The sequence below is a fragment of the Malaclemys terrapin genome, chromosome 1 (assembly GCF_027887155.1).
Source record: "Malaclemys terrapin pileata isolate rMalTer1 chromosome 1, rMalTer1.hap1, whole genome shotgun sequence".
Lineage (NCBI taxonomy): Eukaryota > Metazoa > Chordata > Testudines > Emydidae > Malaclemys > Malaclemys terrapin.
This window is the reverse complement of record NC_071505.1, coordinates 350,685,759-350,696,636: the sequence shown is the minus strand read 5'-3', so window position 1 is coordinate 350,696,636 and position 10,878 is coordinate 350,685,759. Positions and strand designations below refer to the sequence as shown.

Sequence of the window (10,878 nt, the reverse complement as noted above, 5' to 3'; positions counted from 1 at the left end):
CTCAATTCCTGCAGCAGGTTTCCTGTATTAGCACTTTCCAACAGAAAAATTTGGTTTTTCCACCAGGCTTCCTGAAGGATTGGACATACTAAAATCAGGTAAATTTTGCTCACTGGATCACTGTGCATATGATAAAGAATTTCAGCACTGTAGTTACTTTCCTTGTCTTTGACTATCTGAAAGAATCCTATTCACACAGGAACTAATGGAAAGCCATCTAGCATCAGAAAGCTGCACTATCTTCTGGTGGTCTGGAAAGCATGGACAGGCCGAGTGACAAGGGGATATGAGTGGGAACTGGTGGGTGACACTAAAAGGTATCAGGTGTTGTTCAGGGACAGGGGACTCAGCAAGGAGAAAGCAGTGCTTGGTGATGGAGAGATTAGACATTAGATGTGAGGAATTTCTCAGACTGTGAAATTCCACAATGCTGAGCTGGGCCAAACGGGGCAGAACACCCTTGATTAATAAGGAGATATCCTTGCTCCTCTTGTCACACAGGTTTAAAGTCAGTGGCCCCACGTAATCACTTTCTGCAGATGTATTTGCCCACTTTGTCACGAAGCTCTTTGGTTTTGACCCCATAAATGATAGGGTTGAGCATGGGTGGGATGAGGAAATAGAGGTTGGCCAAGATGATGTGAACATGTGGAGCAATGCCCTGACCGAAGCGGTGTGTCAGAGAGGAGAAGAGGGAGGGAGTATAAGATGTCAGTATCACACAGAAGTGGGCTGTGCAGGTGTTGAGGGCTTTCTGGTGGGCTCTCTTCGAGGAGATTCTGAGGACAGCCCTGATGATCAGACCATATGACAAGGCAATGAGCATCAGGTTTAATTCATTGACTACAACTGCTATCACCAAGCCGTACAATCTACTGACTGTGGTGTCCCCACACGACATTTTCACCACAGCCATGTGGTCGCAGTAAGTATGTGGGATGATGCGGTTGGCACACAATGGCTGCCTGCTCAGGAGCAGGGGCAGGGGCAGAATGAAGACAACAGCTCTTATCAAACCCACTAGCCCTAGCTTAGCTATTCGTGTGTTGGTGAGGATGGTGGCATAACTCAGAGGCTTACATATGGCAACATAGCGATCAAAGGCCATTGTGACGAGGACGGCTGAGTGCATAACAGAAGCCGCATGAAGGAAGAACATCTGGGTGAGGCAGCCACCTACAGTAATGCTTTTCAAATTGAACCAAAATATGAACAGTGCCTTTGGTATGACAGAGCTAGACGTGCTGATGTCTGTGAGTGCCAGCATGCAGAGCAGCAGGTACATCGGCTTGTGCAGGGTCTGCTCTTTGCCTACAACAAACAGAACCGTGAAATTTCCCAAAAGGACTATAATGTAGAACATAGAGAAAGGGATGGAAATCCAGATGTGAGCAGCTTGCAGGCCAGGGATGCCTGTTAGGATGAATGTTGATGGGTCAGAGTGGGTGAGGTTGAAAGATGCCATGAGGTAGTTGAAGCATCCGCTGAAGGTGCCTGCGAAGGGAGAGAATGGATGGGGGGAGTTACACACTTGATAACAGTATAGTAAATACGAGAAAGGAGGGTGAGCGGTGATGTGGCAACATTTACAGATGTCTCCAGATTATTTAGGTCATTGTCAAGTCTAGAGAATTTCTGAGAGGGAGATAACCAAGCCAGGTGAATGGGCAGCATGATAGCAGATGAACTTTGATGTCAAAAATGGCAACATTTATGCTATTGGAGTGAAACCCTTGAACTTCTCAAACACCTTACTAGGTTCTAATTTTACTTGTATGAACTCAGGACAGGGACGTGGGTATCATAGTACACAGCTCTGTGAAACCCTGCTCACAGTGCAAGCATGGGCAGATACTAAACAAAACACTTGGATGTTGGAGGAGTGGGATGGAAAATCATTCAAAAAATACAGAAAATGCAATGCCAGGAGATCAGTCAGTCAATGTTTCACCCTCCACTGGGCACCCTTCTCACTCAAGGTATTGCAGAAGAAGAGGGATTCAAAGAAGGGCAATGAGAATGATCAAGGGCCCAGGAAAACAGCCGGTATGAAGCGGAGTGGGGTTGGTCCTGTATGATTCCAACTCTCATACAGAGAAATGTTTAAAGACTGGGATAGTTACCTTAGTAAGGCGATTAATAAGAGGGGATATGAAATACTGTAAAATAATATACAGACTGATACAGCGCAGATCCAGAATGTGTTCTCCTTGTCTACTAAGGATCAAGAGGACATTCAGTTAAACTGAAACTTGATAAATTCAAAACAGGAAAAAAGATGCTTTCTTCACTCAATGCCTAATTAGACTGAGGAACTCATTGCCACAAGAGGTAGTTGAGGCCATGAGATGACTAAGTATCAGGAAGGGTTTGGACATTTACATGGGTAGTGAGACTATACAGTTTCAATAGTGACAGCAAAATACATATTTTGGAAAGACTCTATGCCAATGGTCCCCAAAGTTTTTTGTCTGGCAGGTGCCAGACGATGAGCCACGGAGGACCATGGTGGCGGACGAGCATCCGCCGAAATGCCGCCGACAAGCAGCGTCATCCAGAGGCGTCACCGCTGGCGGCATTTCGGTGGCGACACCTCTGGATGCTGCTGCTTGTTGGTGGCATTTTGGTGGCTGCTCATCCACCGGCCAGTACGCGGGTGCAGTTAGACGCCCCGGCGGGCGCCAGGGTGCCCGCGGGCACCGCGTTGGGGACCCCTGCTCTATGCCCACATGTTTCAGGACACAAGCTAACATCTAACTGTTAGGAAGTGTGTCATGGATCGGACCTATTGTCCATGAAGTCCCGTTTCCTTCTTTGACAGTGACAGCCCGAGGTGTTCAGAAGAAGTTGTAAGAAACCCAGCAGTAGGTGGATGGGGTATGTGTGAATTGACCATTTAGAGGGTGTCACCCTAATGCCTATGTTGGAACAGAGGCAAGTTTCCCCCATGGAAACTGACATATTCATGCTGTGTTATGACTATGCTCAATAGAATGGGCATGAAGGGCACCAGGGTCTTGCTATTTAGGGCTACGGGCCTGTATCTCTGCTACCTCCCCTGTTTCTTTTGGTGAGACACTTTCTTGTAGCACCCAGCTTTGTCGGTGACATATGTTAAAGGTGTTAACTGACAAGTGTAAGCAGAGATACATGTCACCAACTGAGCTGCTAACCCATCTCATGCCTAAATATTAATGTAGTTTACAGATGACACATAAATTGGGGGATTATAAATAATGAAGAGGACAGGTCACGGATTCAGAGCAATCTGGAATGTTTGGTAAACTGGGTAGAAGCAAACAATATGTGATCAAATATGAACTAAGAGCTAATCACTAAATGATCCATCCCCTGTCGCCCATTCCCGGCTTCTGGCAAACAGAGGCTAGAGACACCATCCCTGACCAGCCTCGTTAGTAGCCATTGATTGACCTATCCTCCTTGGATTTATCTAGTTCTTTTTTGAACCCTGTTATATAGTCTTGGCCTTCACAACATCCTCTGGCAAGGAGTTTCAAAGGTTGACTGTGTTTTGTGTGAAGAAATACTTCCTTTTATTTGTTTTAAACCTGCTACCGATTACTACAATAACATAAGCTATAGAAAGCAGTTCTCATTTAAGATTTCAGCAATACAGAAGTTTTTACATCATGTCACTTAAATTATTATTGAATAATAAAAGGAAACTATTTTCAAAATGAAAGGAACATTCAGAATCTCAGTTCAATTTATCTCAAACTTAAAAAAGAAAAAAATCCCCAATATTCCTATACTCAGCCTGTGACAGCTCTAGCAGAAGTTGCTGGGTTTTCTTTTCCTCCCAGAAAAATAAGTCAGGGTTTTTGGAAAGCGATGAGAGTCGGAATTGATAACATTAAATATGAAGTCACAAATATCCTGGAAGCACATATGGAGACGTGGCTCCTGATGGGGGGTTATTGTTGAAGATTATTTTTATTACAACAACAACATTTTAGTTCTCCTAAAACACTCAAAATGCTTTTCTAACTCATCTTTTAAGGAGATAGGTTTCCATTCCTTATTATTATTTAAGATTATTGTAGCACCGAAAGAATAGTAAGTGTTTCCTAATCAGAGGAAACAGTTCCTATGCTGAAGAAAACATTGTTTGATAAGAGAAAAGGGGGAATACAACATATCATTTGTATTAGAGTAGTGGCCAGATATTCTGATCAGTATTGCAGTCCTGTTACATTGTGTGCTACTGAAATAAAAGTAGATAGGGTGCCTGGTCTAGAGAGCTTACGGCTTAAGATGGAGAACGTAAAAAAAAATGGGGGGGGGAGGGAGGGAGGAGAGTTGTTTGTTTGTTTTTACTTTACTTGCATTAGTACATATTGACTTTTTCCAAATGGCCTTCAGCTTAATTATTTAAATGCTGGTGTTAGGAGATGAGATAGAAACAGGTCTTGGGAGACATTTGGAGAAGAGGGTAGCAGCCTTACAGATTAGTTCAAAGAGGACCATGTATCCATAAGAGTCTATGTGGAAGAAAGCAAGATGACATTTGCAGAAGTCTCACATGAGTGGGCAGTCAAGTCTTGCAAAGCTGGGAGCATGGAGGGAAACACTACAAGAGACAAGAGTGGATAACTGAATTGTGAACATACTTCTTTCTTGTAAGTTTCATCTTCCTTCCCTTTTCTCACACACATTAAGTTCATCTCCTCCATCCTCATTCCACAAACCAGTCCTCTTGTTTTTCCCCTTTCCAGCTTTGCTTCAATTTTCCTTACAATTTATGGAAAACAACAGTTTCAAACAGCATATAAAGTTATAAGTATATTACTTTCACTTCCTGTCCAACCCTTGCAAAGAAGGGGCAGAATACAAAACTGATAATGCATAGACTTATTTTCTTCCTATCCTAAAAGTAACACACATTGTTTAGATTGTTTGTGCATTTATTACTATAAAATACTGGCATAATTCTGTTTTGTATTGATTCTGAGAGAGATGTAATGACTTTGGTGTCCATATTTCTTTCATTCTAATGTGAACTTGTTTTTTAAAATGTCTGGGGCCACCCCTCTGCCTGACCCACAACCTCTGGCACTACATGCCTGTCTATGTGCATGATGCTCCCCACCTGCAGAACCCCCAGCACTGCCAGTCTGTCTGTGTATACCCTACTCCATGTCCCCATTAACCCCAGAACTGGCTGCTTATCCATACATGTAAGTTCTTCACCCCAAAATGTCCAGCCTTACCCCATGGTGATACCCCTCACCCAGGACCAAAACCCCAGGTGTCAGATTCCACAGCGACAGCCACAGAAATATCTCCTCAGATAAGGTGAAATTCAGTGTCTGCCTGCACCACGGGAAAGGGGGAGATCAGCCTGATCTGCCTTTCTGGGGATGAAGGTAACCCCAGCAGGAGCTCAGTCTGTGGAGGGAAGGAGAGAGGGACAGACCCGGCGGAAGGGACAGAGGACATGGAGACTAACTCAGCATGAGTAACTCTTCCTCAAAATGACACAAAGCTTTAACATATTGCAGCCAGCTAGAAACCCAGACACCCCTTCCTGAGGCTGCTTTTCCATGTTGGCAATTGCTGACATTACCACAAGGCTGTAGTGGGGCAGATCATGGGAGGAGGGGTGGTTGGGATGGGGGAAGGTGTCAGAGACAGTCTGCTATGATGTGGTCCACATTCCGTTACAATCTGAGACACCCTCACCCCAGGAGGCCTCATTACGCCTCTTTGGTCTGTGCATTAGACAGGATGTGCATTCTCTATTTTGCCCAGTTTCAGGACAGTGTGCCACTGTGATCTGGATACTGTAGCTCCCACCACACACACACACACACACACACACACACACACACACATAGAGTTCCTGGGCCTCCTCTGGGGAGATGTCCAACACTGCCTGGTTTCCTCGGAGCCAAATCCTTGCTTTTACTTTTTACTGCCTTTTGGGGCTTCTCGTCCTCTCCAGACCCAGAGATGTAGGGCACAGAGAAAGCAGATGCCCTTTGTCTCTGATTTCTGAACCTCTAAGCCTCTGAGTGTGAGATTTCAGCAATTATCCTGTCAGTTCTTCTGTGGTCCAAATAAGCTCACCCGTCCATAGAGGCCACGGGAAGACTACAGTTGAAGTCACTGGAGGTTCATGGCCGGTGTAAATTAGGCCATTTATTTAAGTCCCTACATGTGGATTTAAGGTGAACTCCTGGACGTGTTGGGAGTTTTTCCATTGAACTCAGTGGGTTCTGCTCCAAGCTACAAAAATCATGACTTCCAGTCCTGCTACAAGGAGTCCTAGTATGTTAGGGAGGTGAAAGAGTCTGAAGGGCCACCAAATGAAATTAATAGGTAGGAGGTTTAAAGCAAACATAAGAAAATATTTTTTTCACACAACACACTGTCAACCTCTGGAACTCCTTGACAGAGGGTGTTGTGAAGGCCAAATCTATAACGGGGTTCAAAAATGTTCTAGATAGATTCATGGAAGATAGGTCCAGGATGGGCAGGGATGGTGTCCCTAGCCTCTGTTTGCCAGAAGCTGGGATTGGGTGACAGGGATGGATCACTTGATGATAACCTGTCTGTTCATTCCCTCTTGGATACCTGGCATTGGCCAATGTCAGAGGACGGGATACTGGGCTTGATGAACCTTTGGTCTGACCCAGTACAGCTGTTCTTCTGTAAGGAAATCCCAGTTTACGTGATTTTTCTCTCAGGGAGGTCAGCGTCAATCTGGAGTGGCCCAGTGAAGGCAGAATGTGAGAGCAGAATCTGGCCAGCATCTGACTCATTCTTATTGTGAACCCTCTGGTAACACCAATACCCACTGAAGAGGCTTTGGCTGTGCTTCCTAACAGGGCAGCAAAGTTGCTGAATTGAAAAACTGGAAAGAACCAGACAAAAAACAGACAGCCCCCCCGCCCCTCCAAAAGAGCTACTGAGACAGATAGAAGGACACAGTAAGAGACAAGGAACTGATCTTAAAATCAATAATTTTGTGGATCCAAGTTTACCAGGTACATCCCCTGGCGTTTCTGAAAATACTAAATAGTGAAAGCTGCCATGCTGGTGAATTCCTGCCCAGATGTTTTCAGAACTGAACCCTCCCTGAGCCCTCAGCACTAACTTTAATGCAGAAACAGGCAACTCACCGAAATCCCGCTGAACAGAGAGCTGAAATCTTACTGCAACAGGAATGCAAAGCCCTGAAAACTAATGTATGAATCTCACATGTCTGACACTCAGCCACCTTTATGAATCCCCTGTACAGTCCCTGCGGACTCTCGAGTTGGCCAGGACTCCCAGGAGTCCGTGGGCAGTAGGCATAGCAGAAAATCGACCCTGGAGAACTACAGTCTGAGAGCATCCACCGGGAAATGATTCATCAATAACAGAGCCTTGGGTTGTCAGGGCACACAGAGTCTTGCAGAGTTGATAGAGTTGTCCAGCAATACTGAAAGCCTGGAGAGAAAAGGAAGAGCCAAGGGTTAGATGTACTCATTTATCTATCAGCATTTCCATGCTGCTGCCCATCGTCGTAGAATCTGAGCATCTCCTCCTCCTCCTCCTGACTGAGGAGCCCTGCGCTGAATCCCTGAAAATATTACAAGCAATGGAAAGGCTCTGAAAAATCCTTGTTTCAAACACACAGTAATAACCCCTCCCATCTGATAGCCTCTTTCTGATGGCGGGCAGCACAGATTGCCCTTGCTATGTCATAAAACCACCATAGCACAATATCTAGCCATGGTCAGAAACAGCTTCCAGATCCCCTTCAGTGATCAGCCTGGGCAGTGAAGCCTGAGGACTGCTAGAGTAACTGCACAGGCTGTAATTAGGATAGGGAGGGTAGAGGGAGATCTTCAGAGACACAGATGTGAGTTAGGTGTCCAATGTCCATCTGCATTCAGTGGGACTTGGGTGGTTAAAGGCACAAAGGCAGTAGGCATTAATTATAGTCTTGGCCTTCACAACATCCTCTGGCAAAGAGCTCCACAGGATAGGTCCAAAGATTTCCTGCAGTATTGGTCCATAAATGGCTGTTAGTCAGGATGGGCATGGATGGTGTCCCTAGCCTCTGTCTGACAAAAGCTGGGAATGTGTGACAGGGGATGGATCACTTGATGATTACCTGTCCTGTTCAGTCCATGTGAAGCACCTATCATTAGCCACTGTCGGAACATAGGATACTGGGTTAGATGGACCTTTGGTCTGACCCAGTGTGGCTGAATAATGTTCTAATGACTAAGAGGAGATAGGATATTGATCAATAAAACTGTGAATGGTGTGGGAGAACATGAATACAGCAGTGTTGTTTACTCCTTCGCATAATAAAAGAACTATGTGGCATCAAAGAAAATTAATAGGCAGCAGGTTTAAAACAAGAGGAATTATTTCTTCACACACTGCACAGCAAACCTGTGGAATTCTTTGCCAGGGGAGGATGTGAAGACCAAGACTGTAGCAAGGTTCAAAAAAGAATTAGATAAGTTCATGGAGGAGAGTTCCATTAATGGCTATTAGCCAGTTTGATCAGGGACACAACCTCATGCTCTGGGGTTCCCTAGCCTCTGACTGCCAGATGCTGGGACTGGTTAACAGGAGATGCATCCCTTCATAATTGCCCTATTCAATTCTTTCCCTCTGAAGCACCTGGCCACTGTCAGAAGATAAGATACTGAACCAAATGGAATATTTATTTGATCCAATGTGGCCAGTTTTATGTTCTGATCTGAGTCTTCCTTTTCTTCTCTGGATGCTGGACATAGTCGACGGGGCCCGCATACCTCAATACCTCAAATGTTCCCTCCTATCGAACTAGTAATTTGAACAGCAAGCTTAATAGTACCACTAACAATCAGCCACCCAGTTTGAACTCCTGCTGCTGGACTCCTTTCTTATACGCTTTCCCTTGTACCTGTTGTGTGTTTAGCAAATTCTTCTAGCAAATGCCCGCAAAGTCTTGAGGTGATTTCTTAACTGAAGAATGTATTGGACTATGTTCGTCACCTGGGGTCTTTGCTTTCCCATGTTTCTCCAAGCAGGTCTGGAAAGCCTCAAGGCTGCTTCCCAAACAGCAGTTCAAAGGGAGAAAACTTGGAGGCTTGAGGCACCTCCCTGACAGCAAAAAGGAGGTGGAAGAAGAGTTGGTCCCAGTGTTTGGGATCTGAGGCTACAAACTTTTTTAACATCACCATCAAAGTTCTGTAAAATCATTCTACCAAACCATCAGTTTGGGGATGATAAATCGACATGCTGAGTGTCATTACCCTCAGTAGATTTCACAGTTCTTTCATTAGTTGTGAAGTGAAGTTAGATCCTTGATCAGTAAGGATTTCTTGGGATATTAACACCTGGGAGAATAATTTCATAAGCTCATTTGTGATGGTAGGTGTGTAGCCCTGCCCCCCCATTCACTGGCCCAGTATGAGGTTGTTCAAGATATGGGAAGCCTGACTTGTAACTTTGTACACAACTTTTGGACACTGACCCAGGAACCTACCCTTGTAACAAAGCCCGATGCCAACTCTGTCCACATATCTATTCAAGTGACATCATCATAGGACCTAATCACATCAGCCATACCACCAGGGGCTCGTTCACCTGCACATCTACCAATGTGATATATGCCATCATGTGCCAGCAATGCCCCTCTGCCATGTACATTGGCCAAACCGGACAGTCTCTACGCAAAAGAATTAATGGACACAAATCTGACATCAGGAATCATAATACTCAAAAACCAGTTGGAAAACACTTTAACCTGTCTGGCCATTCAATGACAGACCTGCGGGTGGCTATCTTACAACAGAAAAACTTCAAAAACAGACTCCAAGGAGAGACTGCTGAGCTGGAATTGATATGCAAACTAGATACAATCAACTCAGGATTGAATAAGGACTGGGAATGGCTGAGCCATTACAAACATTGAATCTATCTCCCCTTGTAAGTATTCTCACACTTCTTATCAAACTGTCTGTACTGGGCTAGCTTGATTATCACTTCAAAAAAAATTTTTTCTCTTACTTAATTGGCCTCTCAGAGTTGGTAAGACAACTCCCACCTGTTCATGCTCTCTGTATGTGTGTATATATATCTCCTCAATATATGTTCCACTCTATATGCATCCGAAGAAGTGGACAGTAGCCCACAAAAGCTTATGCTCTAATACATTTGTTAGTCTCTAAGGTGCCACAAGTACTCCTGTTCTTTTTGAGGCTCCTTTGTGTGCTCTACATTGTGTGTCAGTGTGTGTTGACCTCAGACCAGACCCATTCAGACAAACCACCAGGAACAGGCTTTATTCTGTAAAGAACATAGAAAAGGATCACAGTCCTGCATCCTCCTCTCTGCTTGCCTGCTAAGTGCTCCCAGCTCAGTCTATGCTGAGACCTCCTCCGGGGAGGAGGGAGGGTACATCCTGGCAGAAACCAGGGAGTTCTCCCAACATCCTAGTTTCTAGTCCACAACTTACAGTTCCCAGGTCTGCTGTCCACATTCGACCTTGTTCTAAAGGTGCATCGGTGGAGCACAAGGGGATGGCTTTGGGGTATGCATTGCCTAGTCAAGGAAAAAGAGGCTATGTTGATACTCATGATGCTCCTCTCTAAGGCCCCACAAAGTCAATGCCTATCTTTTCAAATAAGTTATCAACATGGGGGAATGGGATGAGAGAGGCTGCTAGGACTGGCCATTGTAGTGGAGAGAGCAAGCCTGGAGCATGGGGCATGGTGCAAGAGCTGAGGCCAGAACAAGAGGCTGTGAACCAAAGTCAGGTCACATGTTAAAGCAGATGTTCAAAAATCCACAGTCCAGTACATTAACTTGGCAACATTGTTGCTAATGTACTAGGCACTAGGAAGTAGCTGGAGACCCAGAATTCAG

General features: G+C 44.9%; 1 protein-coding gene across 1 annotated transcript; it reads right to left on the bottom strand.

Annotated features, from left to right (window-relative positions):
- Window positions 1–526: 526 nt before the first annotated feature.
- On the bottom strand, window positions 527–1,465 carry LOC128832938 (olfactory receptor 52P1-like). Its single transcript, XM_054020658.1, has one exon. The coding sequence runs from the start codon at window positions 1,463–1,465 to the stop codon at window positions 527–529; it is 939 nt and encodes a 312-aa protein (XP_053876633.1).
- Between the last annotated feature and the right edge of the window lie 9,413 nt (window positions 1,466–10,878).

What these genes read in the sequence shown, in the direction of transcription:
- LOC128832938 (XM_054020658.1), bottom strand. Translation starts at nt 1,465, where the DNA reads ATGGCATCTTTCAACCTCACCCACTCTGACCCATCAACATTCATCCTA.